Genomic DNA, 18,103 nt, shown 5'->3' on the forward strand with positions numbered 1-18,103 from the left:
AAGGAAATACAAGACAAGCTCACAACTCCTGAAAGGCTGATAGTCTTGTAGCTCTGAACACTTCTTTTCTATTAGAATTTCCAGCCCTGGTAGAATTCTACCTCTGTAGATTGGTGCCTTGAGGTTTACAAGTGAGGCCTTGAGAGATCCAACCTGGGCAGCTGTGTGTTTGAGATCCTCTGTTAAAGGGGTGCTGGTAGCATCCTGGACGACCTCGTTTTCTTCTGTGTTTCCAACCTTGAGGGAGCCACAGACACTGATAGACCTGTCACCATTTAGTTAACAATACCTGATTTTTTTCCATGTTCTTAAATTAAGCCAAGTCATTCAAACTTGTACTTTTTACTTTTATCAAGTAAAAAAGCACATGCTAACTGATAACAGACTGATTTATTTGTACACAGAGCTGGTTGCGTGGTGGTTGGCTTTTTTGTTGTTTTGGGGGGCTTGGGTTTTTTTTTTGTTTTGTCACACCATTTAGAGTTCTTTATCTTTGCCTTGGATTGGGAAAGTATCAAAGAAAGTCAATCATTCATTAAGTTCCTGACTTTTTGATTAGGAATGAAACATCTTCAAAAGAGTTTAACTGAAAGCAAAGCACTCAGGTATGTGCTTTCCAGCATGAATTTTCAGCCTATAACATTGCAAGTGTTAATGAACTATATTTGGCACTTTTGTTAGCAAAAGAGTTTAACATCTTAGCTAACTCTGTTAAAACAAAACAACTTTTTGATCCTACACACACAAATGCTCATGGCTAAGATGCCTTCTCTATGTCAAACTCATAGTCTCTACATGAATGTTATAGAAAAAATATCTTGGAAATAATTTTTTATTGTAGTGAAAAGATACCATCATATTCATATGCATACACACACACAAAGAAAGTATCACTGTATATTCACTGAAACACCTCATACTCAGTGTAACCAAGCCCCATCTCAGTTTGTGCACAACAGAATACCTTGAAAACCTCTGTGATCCCAGCTGCCATCCACTGCTGCACCCAGCAGGAGCAGCACTAAATCTCCCAGGGCTGGCAGCTGAGCTGCACAGAAACAAGTCCCAAGCTGCTGCCCACCCTGAGCCCAGCAATTCTCTGCTCTGATCACAGGCAGTGATTATGGTGTTGTGGGATAGCTCAGCTGTGCTGCTGCAGGGCCACCAGGAGTGGGCTGTGCCTCAGAAGCTCTGGACCAGATGCTCTGACAGCCCATGGGCCAGCCGGTAGAATGGGGCCACTGTCTCATAACATCTGGTCACAACGTTCAGCAGCACCATATTATTTCCTGCTGTCTGGCATTATTTCTTTCAGTGGTTTATATAAGCATTTATTTGACAGATGTGTGGCTCTGATATCCATCCCCTGCCACTCAAGGCAAGAAGGTTCTACACAGGTGATCCAGTGAGGTTCTCCAGGACACGTAGAAAAATTGCATTGAAATATTCTGTTGTTTAGCTAAGCTGCCTAAAGACAGTCAAATAATTCTCACTATCACTTAACTCTAGAAAGTATCAGGTGGCTGTTGGCACATGTGGGCCGAGAACTACAGATGTTGTAGAAATAAATCACTTGGCCTTTTCTGCTAGCACAATCTAATGTGATTGCAACTGGTGGCCTAACCCTGACAGCTGTGTTAATGACTTAAACAAGAGACCTTGGGTGACTGAACAGACCCCCAACACAGCTTAACATATAGTCAGAACTCTCTTCATAATTTGATGATAAAATTCCATTTCTTTACTTGGAAGTCCCCATCTCAATTCAGCAATTTCAAAATGCTTTAGGCTGACTTCTTCTGTTCAAGAAATTCTATGTTGATTTCCAATAAACTAAGAATAATTTCAGCTTTTCCCTTCCCCTCAGGAAAGTGCTGACATCTACCAAATGTGCATGGATTTAAGTACATGATTTTGAAAGGGAGCTCATGGTAGGCTATTGCCCAGTTCAGTAATTTCAAATATTAGTTGGCTGAATTCAACACTGAGTAAACACTAAATATAATAAAGATATAAAAGAATGGGCACAAATGCCAGTGTAGTATTTCATCATTAAAACTAGTCACCTTTCTATTTCAACAACTATATCCATTATGAAAACAAGCTGGGAAGGAAACACACAACAAATAAATAATGCAGTTAACTTACAAAATATGAAACAGAATGTCTACATACAAAAAAAGAAGGTAAAAATTAATGTTATTCACTTAAGCTTCACAGAACATTTGTATGATAGAAGCCCTTCTGTGCCCAAGCTTGAGTGTCTGCCAGAATGAGCTAAAGAATCAACCATCCTGGCTTTAAAGACACTGTAGTGTGCTGCAGCAGCACTGTCCTGCCTGACCCCTGTGGGGTCACTGACAGGCAGTGGTGATGCTGAATTCCAGGGAGAGCCCTCAAGGGGCTGTAGGCTTGGTGCTATTCTCTGCTTTGCTAATGTCAGGTGGCAAAATGTACATCAGGCATCTGTACACAAGAAAAGCTTTTCCAGTGAGGTTTTGTTTCCATCTGCTTTAAAATTTTGTGAATGCTTTAAAATAATGCTAACATAAATCTAGCACAATAGTTCTCCCCTACAACTCATTCCTTTGCAAATCAAATACTTCCTTCTGCTAGTGTTTCATACCCATAAAAATGCCACTGAAACCTCCAGTGGGGATAAAATGCCAGGCAGGGATTTTCATTGTTCATTTTATTTTGGTTGTGCACGTATCTTGTCTTATCTGAGGAGATTTTTTTGCCTCTGTATACAAAATCTTTCAATGTCCATTTTGAAATTAAAGAAAAATGAACTTTCGTAACCTCTGCCACTTTTGATCACCTCTTAAAAGTGTCACTTTACACGGAAAAGCCAGGAGAAATTGAAATAAACAGACATCTGGACATTTTAGCCATGCATTTAGAAGACATCTGTATCCATCCATGCAATGTTAAGACTATAAGTAACTTTGCAGTTACATCCGAGCCCATTGCTGGGGCAGCAAGGTAGTGTTTATCTCCCACGTGTATTCTATCAATTTCTTTTTTTCTCAAAGCAGCTTCCTGAAATGAAAAAGAGAAAAGCAGTGATTAAGTTCATGTCTTTCAAACATTGGATTCAAGGCAGCCCTTACTACTTTCCAGCTGTGGAAAAATCTAGACACTGATCCTTTTCAAGATGAAAAATTGAACAACTGACATGGAAAAATGGGAACTGCTGTTCCTTTCAATTAAAAAAAAATATTGCTGAGGATCTGGGAACACAAGTTTTTTGCTACTGTATATGTTTTTAATAGGATGCCAAGGAACTGTACCACAGTGTCTTTCAAAGTAACCCAGCAAGTTGTGGTTTGCTGCTTCCTACAGCAGAAATATAGTTCATGCGAGTGTATATGCTAACAATTCAGTCCTTGAGGACTTTCTTTGTGCTTAGCTTTCATCAAAGAACACAGCTCAGATTGATTAATTGTTTGGAATTGTGAAGTTTCTGTTACAGTTAGTGCCCACCATACCAGACAGGACTGTACCAGTGATACGTCCAGTGTTGGTCAGTTGCCAAATCTTGAGAACTCAAGATAAACTAGCAGTTTTGCTTTGGGTTTTTAAAATTTCTGCTTTTAAACAAAGCACTGGGCAATGGGAATTATATCAGAAGAATTAATAAGATTCTATCTGTGTTTTCAAGGACCTAAATTGATGTCAGAGTTCTGACACCCATTAACTCTGGGATTCCTCTTCACGGGCTTTTTTTTTTTTTTTTTTTTTGTTTCCTGAGACTCCTGGGATTATTAAATACTGTAAAAGGGTTGAACCCCTTCAAAAATAATGTTGAAATCTTAGTCTCTAGTTTCCTAGCATTTCTAGAACCCTAAAAAATAGTACAGTAATGTAGCAAAGGCCACAGGACAAAATATCAAAGGAGTTAGTTATCCAGACATGACATTTCACTCACATTTGATGCTGCCTAACAAACTCTGCAAACTGGCGGTCTTTAGCGTAGAGCTCTATAATTCGAATTCTGTCCTGAATTTCCTAGAATACAATAAACAGAATTGTAAGTACATAATAGAAGTCAGAATGCTACTGAAATAACTGATTTCTGGGTTTTGGATAATAAAGCTCCTGTGTGTTGTTATTTCCAAGAGTGGAGCTTGAAATTGGGCACTCCAATGTTAAAATTCTTCTTTATTTTATTTATTTTATTATCATTCTTCTAATTAAAAAAAAAAAAAAGAAAAAAGTGAAGCACTTTGTTTGAATTCCATAATACTTTGCTTTTAAATCAAAACCAGGGTTTGGACAGAGTGTAGCATTTCAACAGGCTTTAACAAACCATTTGTCTCTCAGAGATACTTCGCCCACCAGTCAGCCTACCAGCTACATACTGGATTCACACCTCTCACAGTTGCTTAAGGATCTGTGGTTAGTTCTGGCATGTAAATCCCTTCTCTTTAGCCTTCTAGAGTAAACCTTGGATACTGTGTGTACAGGAAGAAATAAGATGTGATCTAACTTGCAGGTTAAAGAAGGACTTTAAAACTTTAAAAACAATCAGAAAACACACAGAACAAAAGCCTGTGAAAAGGCCTGGATGTACCAATTTTTCAGTGTGCAACTGCTCTTACATAGCAGATAGCTGGCTTTAAAAGGTAAATTTGTGTCAAGTAATACTTCAAACCTCCCCAACTCCCATGAAGTTACTTAAGGGGTCAGCTCCTTTATTGTGTGAAATTCATTACATGTCAGAACAAAACCATAACTTTCTCTATAAGGAAGCAGGGAAAGCAAGCTTTTCTGTCCTCTTTTAAATAGTTGCAGCAGCTGCAACCTGTTTATTTAGAGCATAGACCCTGGGGAAAGATTGGGCCCACCTCTGAGGTTAGAAGTGTGGAATAAGCTTACTGTCTCCATGATCTTTCCCATGCCATTGTGAAAACAAGGTCATTTACCTCCTTAGTAAGCTCACTGTTTTCATAAATGTGCCTGATCTCTTCACTGCTGTAGTCTGTGGATGTCTCTGCACTGGTGGAACTGTAGGACGTGAGCTGCGGGTATCTCCGGTAATAATGGCTGTAGCCAGTCGTGTCACTTTCATACATGGGGTTGTATTTAACTGCATTCTCAATGGACGAGAGGCTGTCACCCTGCCTGGGGGAGCAATAAACACACTGTGAGCTTCTCTGCAGCCTGGAAGGGCAGCAGATACACTAAGGAAGCCTGGCATTTGGAGGTGCCTGTACACCCTGTTGTTTGTAAACTGTGTGACATAAGACTTATGACAGAATTATCCTTATTGTAGCAGACGTGTTTTAAAATAGTAGATGGTGTCACCTACCCCTGGGAGTCCCCAGTATCACTCTTTGTGTACTGGTCTCGAAGGGTCCTGGCCAAGAAGAAGATGACAGCAGATGCCACAAGAAGGAATCCTGCCACAGAAGCAATTGCAATACCCACAACCAGTGGCTCAGACACGTATTCCTCACAGTGCTCCCCTCTGTACCACCAGTTCTCTCCCACACGGCACCTGCCACAAAGAACCACAGGGAAATTACACAGCAGCAAAAGCTCTGGTTAATGTTTTTAAGTTCCTGTAAGGATATGCCCTCAGTTAAGTCACCGCAACAAATATCTTTGCATTGTTCAATCACCCATTTTCTTTATTATTGTTATTATGATGGATATAAGTTTTGGTAGATAATCATGTAACAGTTTGAGTTGAAAGAGAACCTTTAAAGGTCATCTAGTCCCCTTCAATGAGCAGAGACGTCTTCAACTAGATCAGGTTGCTCAGAGCCACAACCAATCCAGGGGTGGGGCATCTACCATCCCTCTGGACAACCAGTTCCAGGGTTTCACCACCACCAGTAAAAAACTTCTTCCTTCTATCTAGTCTGAATCTACCTTCTTTTAGTTTAAAACCATCATGCCTTGTCCTATCACAACAGATCTTGCCAAAGATTTTGTCCTCACCTTTCTTATAAGCCCCCTTTAAATAAAAGGCCACAAAAAAAGGTCTCCCAGGTACCTTCTTTTCTCCTGGATGAGCTACCCCCATTACGGAATTGAATGAAGGTAGGTAAAATGGCAAAAGGGTAATGCATTTGTGGTGGAAAATACCTGTGCTTTATGAAATTTACAGTACCTTGTGAGGTGTTAAAACTGGAGGGTGTTTAGACAGAGGAAAAGCTCCTGCTTTGATTGAGCCTTGCATGTGATATATCAACACTGCAAAGGTAGAAAGCAGTTGTCCTCATCACCTTGCAATGCAAATGCTAATGAAGGTGTGTTAGCTGAGTAGAATGTTCCTAGTATTGTGACCTTCACAATGGCTAGACAGATACATAAAATAAACTACTTGAGTCCAAGACTGTATCTCTAGAATGGTTGCCCAAAACAGTATTCAGCATTTCTGCCTTAATGTTGTTTTGAACATAGGAACTATAATGTTGTTATAATTGACTTTAAATATATCAGTAAAAATAATATATTTGCATTATATGAGTTTGGGATTTTTTTTCATAAAAACTCAAAGTACTGTAATCTATTATGACCATGCACAGCAATGAAACCTATTAATAAGAAACATCAGCAATTTAATTCTTCCCACATAATGATCTGAAGCAGTTTCTGAAAGTAGTAAAGCAATACTTCAATTTTTTCAAAAAATTTTTAATAAATACTGGCTGTGACATGCTTGGTTTCAGATACTTACCTTCTTCTGATTAACACTATCACACAAATGTTTAAATATATAATTCATCTTTGATAGTATCCAGTTTTAAAGTTTTAAAAGTATTTTTTTTCTTGTGTTAACTGTTAGCAGTCTAAAATTGACTTTAGAGAAGTTCTAGGTAAACTTTAAAAAGAAAAATCACATGAAGTAACGTAAATAACTACTAGTAGCAATACTCTTCTTTGTGGTAGTTTTCTTAATTTTTATTGATAGGTACATTCTATTTTTAAAAACAGACTGTTAAATTGTTTGAAAAGTAAAAAGTACAGTGCCATGTCAGGGGCATCACCAATTTGTCTGTATCTTGCACAAAATCTTTTTTATTACCTGCAAAATACAGCAATCCTGTTCAGATGCATCTGTATCTTTTTTTTTAAAGCGAATATCTGGAGCCTGTTCCTTCATCCTTTTATTAACCCACATGATTTTTCCCAAATGCACAGTGATTTACTTCTATGCTTTTTTCCAGACCAAAAGCACTATATTTTATGTATTTATGCACTATCAATGTGATGTTAAGGTATAAATTTCTGTTATGGAATTAACTCTCATAGGTGACATGACACTATCAAACACTTTGCTACTTGAGAAAACCTCTGGAGGTTTTTGTGTCCCCAAAGGTCAATAAAAGTGATTTGAACAACTGAGTGTCTTCCATTACAACTGTTATTCTTAGATAGTTTTATTTTCTGATATTCTTGTTCTATTAATTTGTTACTGTCTCATTTATGATATACACATAGGAAAACTAATGTTAATACTGGGACTTGCACTGAGCAGCATAACATGAATGATAATCACAATCTACTCACTTGTTAGAGAATACTGTACAGAATTTTAGATAAATATTATAGAATACTACAACAGAGAAGATGATTGGAGTTTTCATCCAGGAAACACAACTTCCAGCAGCAGGGTGACCTACCTACAGATGGCCCCTTGCCCTGGGCTTATGTCACACTTGCCATCGTTCAGGCAGAAGTTTGGCTGCAGATCACAGATGCTGTTGCATGGCAGCCCATCAATGCTGAGGTAGCCAGGATTGCAGACACACTCAGCTTCCCCACTCCAGCGATTCACTAAGCACTCAGAGAACTCGTTGCAGGCCTGGAATTTGCAGGGATCTGCTTGCTCACCTGGCAATACACAGAGCAAAAACTAATAATGAAAGGGGGGAGCCTTAACTGGGACAAGGTGCTGGCTGCTGTCTTCTCTAATGCTCTCTTGTTAATCCACAAAAATCCAGTGTGCATCTTTCCTGAGTAACGAAAGGTTCTGCTAAGGTGAACAAGCACTAGCAAATATTCCTCTGTCCACACATGCCAGTGGCATGGCTCAAACCACCCAACAAATAGTCAAAAAAGCAAGTATGAAGTGGTCTTTTTCATACTGGAACAGAGAGCACCTTGCATTTTCTCTGTCTGCTGGAACTCCAAATTTACAAATGAGAAAACCACAGGTGATCTCCAGTTTTTCTTGCTATGGAAAACCTAGGCAGCATATGGAGAAGGGCAGTGGGATGTCAGGCACTCACCATCTGCTGCGAGGGGATTTGCCTTTTTGAACACAAGCTTGAAGCATTCAAGATATCTCACTTGTATTGCCTTAAGAAGCTGGCATACAGCTAAACAATCACTATCAGAATATCTGTCATGCTAATTAAACTATCTATATAAGAGACCTATCTGGGAAGAACAGCACTCTTATTTTTCTCTAACCTTAAATCAGGAGATAATTCTGGATTAGCTTACTAGCTAATTTGGATAGGGGAAAAAAACAAAACCACCTTCTCCCTGTGTCAGAGGAGTGAAGCAAGAGGGCCTGTCACTTCTTAGTGCAACCAAGACCTTACTCCGAGCATGAGGCAGGAACTCTTACCCATGCAGATGCCCACCTGGCAGGTAAACTGACTACCACCTGTGGGAATAACCATGTGGAATAAGTTCAAATCACACATGAAAGTAAGCACAGGAGAGATGGGCACCACTGTTTTCCCTGAGCCATCTGCTCCCCTACTCCTCAGGTCAAATTCAGGGGCATTATACCGAGTATTCAGTGAGTTAATTTTTCTCCATAAATCTATATGGACCCTATGCAGCTTCCTCTGTCTGGATCTCACTTTGACTTCCATCTCTTCAGTCCCAGAGCAGATTTTCATTTGTGTTTTTTTACTCTATGAAAGACTGTCTTTCTAAAGCCCAGCCTGTGAAAACCAGTGGGCAGCCTCTGAGCTGTTGGGATCCTTAGCACTTAAACCAGAAATTTTTCTGGATCCCCTGCTTTAAGCTGCATTTTCCTGCTGTCCTTACCCGATTCCACATCCAGGGAGTATTTATCAATGGCCAGGTTCATGGTGTGATATGCGGTGTTGCAGAAATCTTCCAGGATCATGTACACAGCGTTGGTGACATTCCGAGGGACAGGTTTGGCAAATTTCATTCGACTGTTCACCACAATGCTGCCATTTCTGAAGTTTAGGATTTCCAGATTCTGGAATCCTGTCAGATTTGACTGAAGGTAGGGCACCAGCTGCAACATGGGATATGACAGAAAAGCTGAATCTTTGAGTCTCTCTACTCCAGTCAGTTGCACTGTTACTGCAGCAGACCATTAGAGTCTGAATGATTTTATCCAAATCCTACTCAAGGGCATTAACCTTTACCCAGCTGAGGTTTATGCTGGTAGCCTGCCAGGAGCCTGAGTACTTCAAGCAGTTCTTAAAAGAATAGCAATTTGCAATGAGTTTCTAAAAATCTACCAATAAGACACACAGCTCTCATGACACATGTTGTGTTGTCCCTTGATCTAACTACCTGGAATACTTGCCATTTCACAGGGTTTTTCCTTCAAGCATGTCCCCCTTCCCTCTCTCTGCTTTGCTCCCTTCATCTCTCACAACAGAATGTTTGTTTCAGTCAGAAGAGGGGAATTTCCCAGTCAATTTTTCAGTTATTGCTGTGTAACTCCTGTAAGGCTTTCCAAGCCATCAGCCAGGTTAGGAACAGCTTAGTTCCCTGAGCTACCTCTTACTTAGGACAGGTTGAATGTGTTGCAGAAAAGTTACCTGCTCACGGCCCCAGGTTTTCTTGCATCTTTCTCCCTCTACACTAAATACAGAGCATTCTGGAAGCAAGTAGGGGGAGTGTAGTAGTAACTGCAGCGACACTGCTATATCTATTGACATCAGTAGAGTAGCTGGTCCATGGTTCTAAGTAGTTCTCCTTTAGACTATTATCTGACTAAAAGATGAACAGCATCCCACTACCCATTTCCAGACAGAATCTTCCCCACAGAGGGACACAAATCTTATGTGTAAACACCAGTTTTGAGTTGCTCTCTGTGAAAGAGAGATGACTAAATATAATTTACCCACAGTCTTTGTCTATCTGGTAATGGACATTTAGCACAGAAGTGACTCTTACCAGTTCCAAGAATCGCTGCTCCAAGGCTTTGTATTCAGGGGAGTTTTTATTAAACAGGTCCTCTGAAAACATCATGTTGGTAACCCGAAGACTGAAGAACACAACTAGAGCTCGGGATGGGACTGTACTGCTATAGTGAGTTTCATGTGTGGCCCAAGCCACACTGGCCATCTCTGTGGACTGGACACGAGTTGTTAGCTCCATGTGGCTTTCAGTCATCCTCCTTCCCTCCTCAGTTCGCTCAGGAGAAAAGTGGACAGTGCTAACACGACCCAGGTCTACTGAAACATCCAGGACTCTTGTTGTTTCATCTCCCAGCTTTGTTGAGGTAGCCACAGACAATGATGGCGTGGATCCCACAGGAGGGAGATGGGACAGAAGCTCAATGGTGCTTGTTGTTACACTCACTGTTTGATGATCCATAACAGTGCTGAAACTCATGGAAGTATGTGTGCCATGGTCTGCACCATCCTGTCCAGCAAAGCCCTCTGGGATGGTGGTGTGATCTGCAGAAGGAACTGCAGCTGAACCTTGAGTACCCACCGGCATTGCTGGTTGCACTGCCTGACCTAAGGAGGTTTCTAGTGCCGTGTCAGTCAGCCAAACATCAGCTGGCTCCTTCACTGCTGATCCAGGAGTGTCTTGGTCTGCCAGTGATGCATCTAGGGCTTGCTGCTCTTCTGTGGAAGCATCAGGCTTTAGCACGGAGGGACCTGCAGTAAGAATAGTTTCTAAAGAGATTGCGTCCAAGTGTCCTATTGTAGCAGCTTCCATTACATCTCCCTGCTTCACAGTGAATAGTTCTTCTACCACTGCCCTGTCTTCGCTTTGGTATTCAACTACTTCAGGGATTATGTTCTGGCCTATGCTAGACTCCTCAAGCTGCTCCATACTGACAGTCCCTGTAGATGTATGGAGACTATCTTCCACAGACAGATCTGTATATGGTGGTGAGACAGGGGCCTCTCCAGTTGGCATGACAAAAGAATCATACATGCCCAGGGTTTCTGTCTGTGAAGATGGTTCCACAGATGATGGTTCTTCTGTCTGTAACAGAGGTACTTGTGGAGCTGTAGTCTCTGGAAAGACAAATATTTCAGACTCATCAAGGAAATCTTTTATACTGACTTTCCCTTCATTCTCATCTTTGGAAAGATCATAATCTAATTTATTCCCAGAGTTAAGAATATAGTCTAAAATCATGCCTTCAGGAATATCCTCAGTTTTGCTTAACAAAGACTCATTGTCATCTTCAAGCCAGCTATCAGGACCAGGGTAGAAAACTGGTTCCAGGGTTGCTTCTTCCCAAGGCCAGATACTTGACTCCATTTCTTTTCCTGAACCATCAAAAGCTGAACCAGACTCATCATCATCTATAACTCTATCTCCAAGAAATGCATCAGTTTCATCTTCCATAGGGGGCACTTCTAGGGGAAAAGGAATTTCTTCCAGAGAGTCTGCACTGTCACTGCCCTCTGGACTACCTTGGATTACTTCTTCCTTCTCTTTGATATCATTCTCTACGAGTGATGAAGAGGCCACTGTTGGTGCAGAAAGCAGAGGAACTCCATAGTCATCGGTAAATGGAGATTCTTCAGGCACAAGGTGAGGAATTAAAGGCAAAAGTTCTTCAGATAGTCCAGTATCTTCAAAATTAAAAATAAAAACAAATTGACAATTAGATGTTGTTTATGATAAAAAGTATCAAATTTCACTAATTTTATTATCTGTAGATCTGTGTTCCACATTTTCCATAATATATCCTGGCCTCTGTATGCCAAAGCCATTAGGACCCCCATTAACCTCTCGCACTTTCCATTCATATATTCTACAGGCCAAGTCAAGACATACAAAATTACTTCTATGCTATTTAACAAGTGCCATGTAGGTATCATTTCCGGAAGAGGGAAACAGGCCTTATTAGCTATTACGAAGGTTTTACCTTGGTATATAGTTCTTGGATACATGTGCACACAAAAGGTAAAAACTGGCAGAGAAAGATACTTCATTTTTAGACCTTTTTGAAAACTCATTTTGGTGAACTATAATTTGGTGAGTATGAGGAAACACTGGTATTCAAATTTAAGCTTCAGTCAATGGCATTAACTTACCATCTAAAGAACTGGGAGCTGAAAGCCATTCCAGAGAGTCCGCAGAATCATGCTCTAACACTGGTACAGTGACTAAATGAGAAGTCTCTAAATTCAGCCCATCAGGCAAAGAAGTGACATCAACCTCTGAGGAAAGTGGAGCTTCAGGTGCTAAACCAGCCTCATAGTCAATGTTCTCTGGTCTTGGCTGGATTTCATTGTCAATGGGCTGCTCACTGTCTGAGGTGGAATCTGGTTTGGTGTAATCAAAGGGCAAGGCATTGCTGACAGTTGACTCATCTGCAGAAGGACGTTCAGCTAAAAAGGTGCTGTCCTGGAACATAAAGCCACTATTAATACTTCCACTATTACAGGGGAAACACTGATTGTCTGCACGGAACACACAGGAGGAGTTAACAGCAGGCAGTGGCCAAGTCTCAGACTACTGCCTCTGAGGGAACAATGCACAGCAGCAGGACAAGTGGCAAATAAAGACTCTTGCTAGTCTTGTGTAACATGCATAATGAGGTGCTAACAGCTACTATTCATCTCAGCCACACAACCAATAAAGTAATTCTAATATTCCATTTACATACAGATATGTGAAACAGTGTAGAAAATTAACTTTGATGGATGCTTGCCCAGTCATCATTTATTGATATCTTTTAGTTTGTGGGTATGAGAACAAAGACCATAATGTAATGAAGAGCATTTAGAACCTGGAATAATTTAGTCTCAAAGCCAAGATACCTGTGCAGGAAAAAAAAATCTATTAGCAGGAATGATGAACAACAAAGTGCATGCAGAAAATTTGTGAATTAAAAAATAATTGGTTGTTACATCTCCAATTTCCACACTGTTTACTTACTATTCCAGGTCCCGATCATCAGTTGGTTTACAGTTAAAGTAGTTAGCATATTTCATCTTTGAATATTAATCTCCTACTATGGTGTCTTATGAGGTAAATATACTGGAAAAAGTCAATAAAGATATTAAGTCATTTGGTCAAGGCTACAAAAGCAAGCTGACAGCCTAAAACTCAGAAATTAGTACTTTACATGGACACCTGCCCACATATAAATGCTGTGCAGCAGTGGGATATAGACCAAAAACCCTGTAGGGTATGAAAAACTGGCAAGCAATTTCAAGAAGCAGCAATTTACTAAGGGCTAACAAACTGCCAATGCTGACAAGTTAAGTGTGCAGCGAACACAGGTTTCTGTAATATGTATTACAGTTCAAAACCACTGTAATCATTTCTATTGCTTGACCAGCAGGAATAACAGGAAGAATCCAAATACTTTTCAATTTGAAATTTTACTCCCAGTTGAAATGTGGGTGAATTAAATTCTCATCTTGATTCAAGCTTGACTGGATTTGAATGCTTTGGAAATAAGCCAGTTAAGGAGGTTTTTTTTCCTAAAATTCCTTTGTTTGCATATATTGATCACATTTAAAAATGCCAGTTGTTATGCCACCACAGTCTCATCAAATTTTGAAATTTATATTGTATCAATCAGTTGAAAAGTATGTATACAACATAGAGACATATGCTCCAGCAACTTTATTTTTGGCAAGACTAAACTATAAATAAAGCTGTAAAAAGAGTTACTGTACAAAATTAGAAATAAATTACACATATGAATTCCATAAAGAATGAATTAGGACTACCAGAAATCGCTCCTCGATACATTTATTTAATGTAAGCATTCAGTTGCCAGGGATTGCACTTCATCATTTATTTGAATGTGGATAAATGCTCCCATGGCAACTAACATTATTCAACGATTCTTGTTACATGGCAATATATTATACTAACAACTTTAATATCATATTGGCTAGTTCTGGTTTTCACCAATGTAAAAGACTTACAAATATGATAGATGTCTGTAAACACAGAACCCCTATCCCTGATTTTTCAATTTCTGCTGCCAGAAAGGCATTGTATTCCTCAAGTCAGAGCATTCCACCTGTCACAACTCAACATAAACAACAAGAAAACATGCATGTCAAAAACTAGACCTGATTTTTGCTTTACTTTTGAAGAGAGCTGCAAAACTCAGAAGAATTAGTTGCACCATCTACTAGCAATTGGATGGTGAAATCATGACAGTCCCATGTTATGTCAAAATATTGGTATGCTAATCCAAACCCAGCTTATTCTTAAATCACCTAGGGAAAACTATAGCAAAATTCTTTTCCGTTGATAACAGTTCTACTTGAGAGCACCTACTTGAACCATAAAGGTTCAACATCGTGGAAATAATTGATCAATTGTGTACTATTTAAGCACATTTAGGATTTTTTATATTTATCTGAAGCTATCTTGCAAATTACCTATGTATTGCAGATTGTATACAGCTGTTTGGGGATATACTTGATACCTTTTACATAATCAAAGTTTTTGACTGAAGTCTGTATTCATAGTCCATGATTAGAAAAATATAACTTCCACAATTTTTGTCATAATAACATTACCGAAACCTGGTTTAAAATTTAATGTTGCAAAGTACCACTACTCTAAAATACCTTCCTGCCTGCACATCTGTCAGAGTACAGAATGGCAGAATTCCTTGTCTTACTAAAATAAACATCTACAATATTTTAGATTAGTTAGATGTCTCCAATAAGATGACTCCAGCCAGATGCCTCTGGTAAAGAGAAAGCCCTTTTCTCAAAGTTAACTTAAATTCATGTTTATCGATACCATGTTGAATCCATTATGGCAAATCCACATTAATTTGTATTTTAGACATCAAGAATTAGTTTTTAAAACTCAGTGAAAACTGTAATGAAATTAGGGACATTATACCTATGCCCATTCTAACAATATTTGCATTCTGTGAAAACAAATTTTGCTTACTTTAAAATTTCAGAAGTTGGCTAAAATTAAATGTGTCTGTGTTCATTACATTATCTCATGATGGACTGAGTGAGAACCTACCATTCAGCAATGAACCTGGATTTTAGGGCATGATCTGAGCTCATTTCTTGTTGAAAGCACATCTGCGTTAGAGAACAGAGTGGAGAGCAGAAACCAAGTGCCCAGACAATGATTCAGCACTCAGAAGGTCTCTCTGTTGGCAGAATTGACTGACTTGATCTCAGCATTGCTGGCACCTAACTCAGTATCTTTGCATAAAGTCCCTTTGTACAGGCATGGTCAGGGATACCAAGTCTTCTGTCCAACATGGAACTCTATGTCTTGGATTATTCCAGAAGTAGTCAGAGTCAGAATTATCATTTCAAGAGACAAAAAGAAACCAGTGCCAGTCATTTTTCTCTGCTGGTATTAGGAGGATGGACATCATTTTAAAACCAAATTGGGAACTTTCTTTGAAAGAAATACAGTAACAAAAGGACCTTATGAAACTTCGTGTTTTCTCTCTTCTAGCGGCCCACTTTAGGATTTATATCTATCACTTCTTTCCAAAGAAAGGTGGTATCACGAAAGGAAGAATCACATCTTTAGAGACATTTGCAATCAAAATAAGATGATCACAGAAAACTGTTGGGCAGCAGACACCAGCATTATCACATGACAGATTTCACCAGTTTTTACTCCAATATAAGGTGAACCTTCATTAGTACTTATTCTGCATGAACAACAGGATAGAGAAGCTCTGAGTGTTGGCTACAATTGTACCTTGCTGAACTAAGTTGTTCAAAGGTGTCCAAAGGCCACTGCTCAGAACCATACTCACATCAAATTCCGGGTGCTCCAGCACAACTGGATGCTCGGTAATCCAGGATGGGTCTTCCGATGTGGGATGCAGTATTTCCTTCACTGTGGAAATAGAAATACTTGGGATCTAAAGGCTGCAGTAACACTGTGAGCAAGTTGTGTTGGAAGACTGACTGAAAAACCCTCTCTGATTTCAGATTTTTAAGTAAAATCTTCTCAAAAAGTTTGCCAGAGTGATTTTGTTTCTGGAAATGCCTCCAAATCACTGACAGGAAGTGGAGGGGAAAGATGAGAACAAAGTGGGGACAGCACTCTTTTGTCATCTCTAGTGGGATCATTCAATATTCAACAATAATCTGGGTATTTCCTTTGTGCTGCCTAAGGACAACAGAGCTGTTAAGTTGAAGGTCACCCTGATGCAATGTGCCCCATGTGAACCACGTTTCCCCCCTTTTACTCGTATTAATTTTTGAAAGTATTACTGAAACTGCACACCACAAACCTCACTTTCAAAATAAAAATTAAAATTAAATGAGGGGCTAGGCTAATGGATCAAGAATAGGATGCTACTGCTAATGATTTGGCCTGGTTAGGATCTGAGCCAAACAGGCTATAACATGGTTGATTTTGTTCTGTTTAATTTTTCAGAGGACAGCTGAATAATTCACCCATCTGAGGTTTATTTCATAAGTTGCCATATGTGTGGCACACCAATGCATCATAATTAATACCCACCATTAGTAAGCTGAAGAGAGTTTGGGTCTAAAGAGATGGAAGCATTTTCAAGCAGAGCATTTCTCTGGAGGATCTCAGCAATATAATCTCGGAAATCACTGATGGTGTACACAACTGTTGGATTATCCTCTATGCCCATGAAGGAGTTGTCCTCCACCTTGTTTGAATGAAGGTTAATCAGGTCCCAGGTGGCATTGCTGATGGCTTTTCCATCAAATGTGACAGCATAGTGAACTTCCACCCCACTTCAGTTGTACAAAGAGAAAGTACACAGATGAGAAATGCCAGGTTTTCCTAAGCAAGCAAATATTATATTTTTTCACAGGAGCCCACAGCAATACCCTTTTTGATATAAAAATATATGGCTTTAAAGGATGAATAAAAACTAATTGATTCTTTTCATGAAGTTCTCAAGGGAAATGCTACCCACAACTGACATCTGGTCTGGTTCCAGTCCTCTATTTCTACTAGTGAATAGCAGATAGACCACAAGCAGACCAAAACACTGGCTTTCTGCAAGCATTATTAGTGGGTCCACCAGCATGCAGTGGTGCGAGTGGTAATTTTAAGGTCATGCGAATAATAGGAACGGCTCTGAGGTATGAAAATAGGAAGAGAAAACAGGTTGTATGTAGTAGAAATCTGTAGTAGCAAGTGAGAGCCCTAATCTCTGTCACTGTGCAGTGCTAATCTGCTTGAATGAATGTTTTTAATAGCAATAAAATATTATTTAATTCATCTTATAATTGGGAAAATTTATCTAGACTCATCTGATCATTGATTCTATAACTCAGTTTTGTATCAGTGTAGAGTTTAGGGGTTTTTTTTTCATATTAACTCTCCTCCATTTTCTTAATTTTCTTTTCCTGAATACATCTGGATGCCCTTTTCCACACAACACAGCTCAGGCTGCAATCAGATCTACCATACACTGGGCATAAGCACAAGGGAACTTTAGAAGATAGAAAACATTTTGGCTGTGGACAGAACACAGCAAGAAAATTAAGTGACCTATGAAGCATTAGAAAAGTGTGCTCTGAATACAGGTTTTCCTGATTCCACAGAGCTGGACTGGATTTCCAAAACAATGGCTCTGTTCAGAGAAGTCTTTAAAGCTGCAGTGCCAGATGAAACAGGCAATCCACAAACATACTGACTAAACCCAGGAGCCTGGGTTTTGCTGCTGGCTCTATCATTGACATGAGCCCATCTTAGGTTCACCATGGGCACTGACTGTCAGCAGAAGAAATTTAAAAGGACAGCAGTAGTGAAAAGGCACAGCAAAGATGGAACAGAATACCCTCCTCAAACACAATATTTAGGTTTAATACAACAACTGTGCTGTGATTCATAATTTTTAACAAATAACTACTAGACCATCCCCTTTCAGGAAAGGGCTAAATATCTGGTGCCTGGAACATAGCCCTTGTGAACACTTGCATATAGTTTGTGAAGAGAT

The 18,103-nt window shown here is 39.5% G+C and overlaps 1 protein-coding gene across 1 annotated transcript in view; it reads right to left on the minus strand.

Annotated features, from left to right (window-relative positions):
* Window positions 1-2,891: 2,891 nt before the first annotated feature.
* The window catches only part of IMPG2 (interphotoreceptor matrix proteoglycan 2), a 52,577-nt gene continuing 37,365 nt past the window's right edge, over window positions 2,892-18,103 (minus strand). Inside the window, exons 11-20 of the mRNA XM_088160669.1 lie at window positions 16,645-16,889; window positions 15,929-16,011; window positions 12,246-12,558; window positions 10,135-11,780; window positions 9,022-9,241; window positions 7,638-7,848; window positions 5,315-5,503; window positions 4,929-5,127; window positions 3,932-4,011; window positions 2,892-3,042 (exon numbers count right to left, since the gene is read on the minus strand). Coding sequence (XP_088016795.1) covers window positions 3,030-3,042; window positions 3,932-4,011; window positions 4,929-5,127; window positions 5,315-5,503; window positions 7,638-7,848; window positions 9,022-9,241; window positions 10,135-11,780; window positions 12,246-12,558; window positions 15,929-16,011; window positions 16,645-16,889 — 3,199 coding nt within the window. The 3' untranslated portion in view covers window positions 2,892-3,029. The remainder of the gene's footprint in view (window positions 3,043-3,931; window positions 4,012-4,928; window positions 5,128-5,314; window positions 5,504-7,637; window positions 7,849-9,021; window positions 9,242-10,134; window positions 11,781-12,245; window positions 12,559-15,928; window positions 16,012-16,644; window positions 16,890-18,103) is intronic.

Source organism: Sturnus vulgaris, chromosome 2, assembly GCF_052056855.1.
Source record: "Sturnus vulgaris isolate bStuVul1 chromosome 2, bStuVul1.hap1, whole genome shotgun sequence".
In the NCBI taxonomy this organism is placed as follows: Eukaryota; Metazoa; Chordata; class Aves; order Passeriformes; family Sturnidae; genus Sturnus; species Sturnus vulgaris.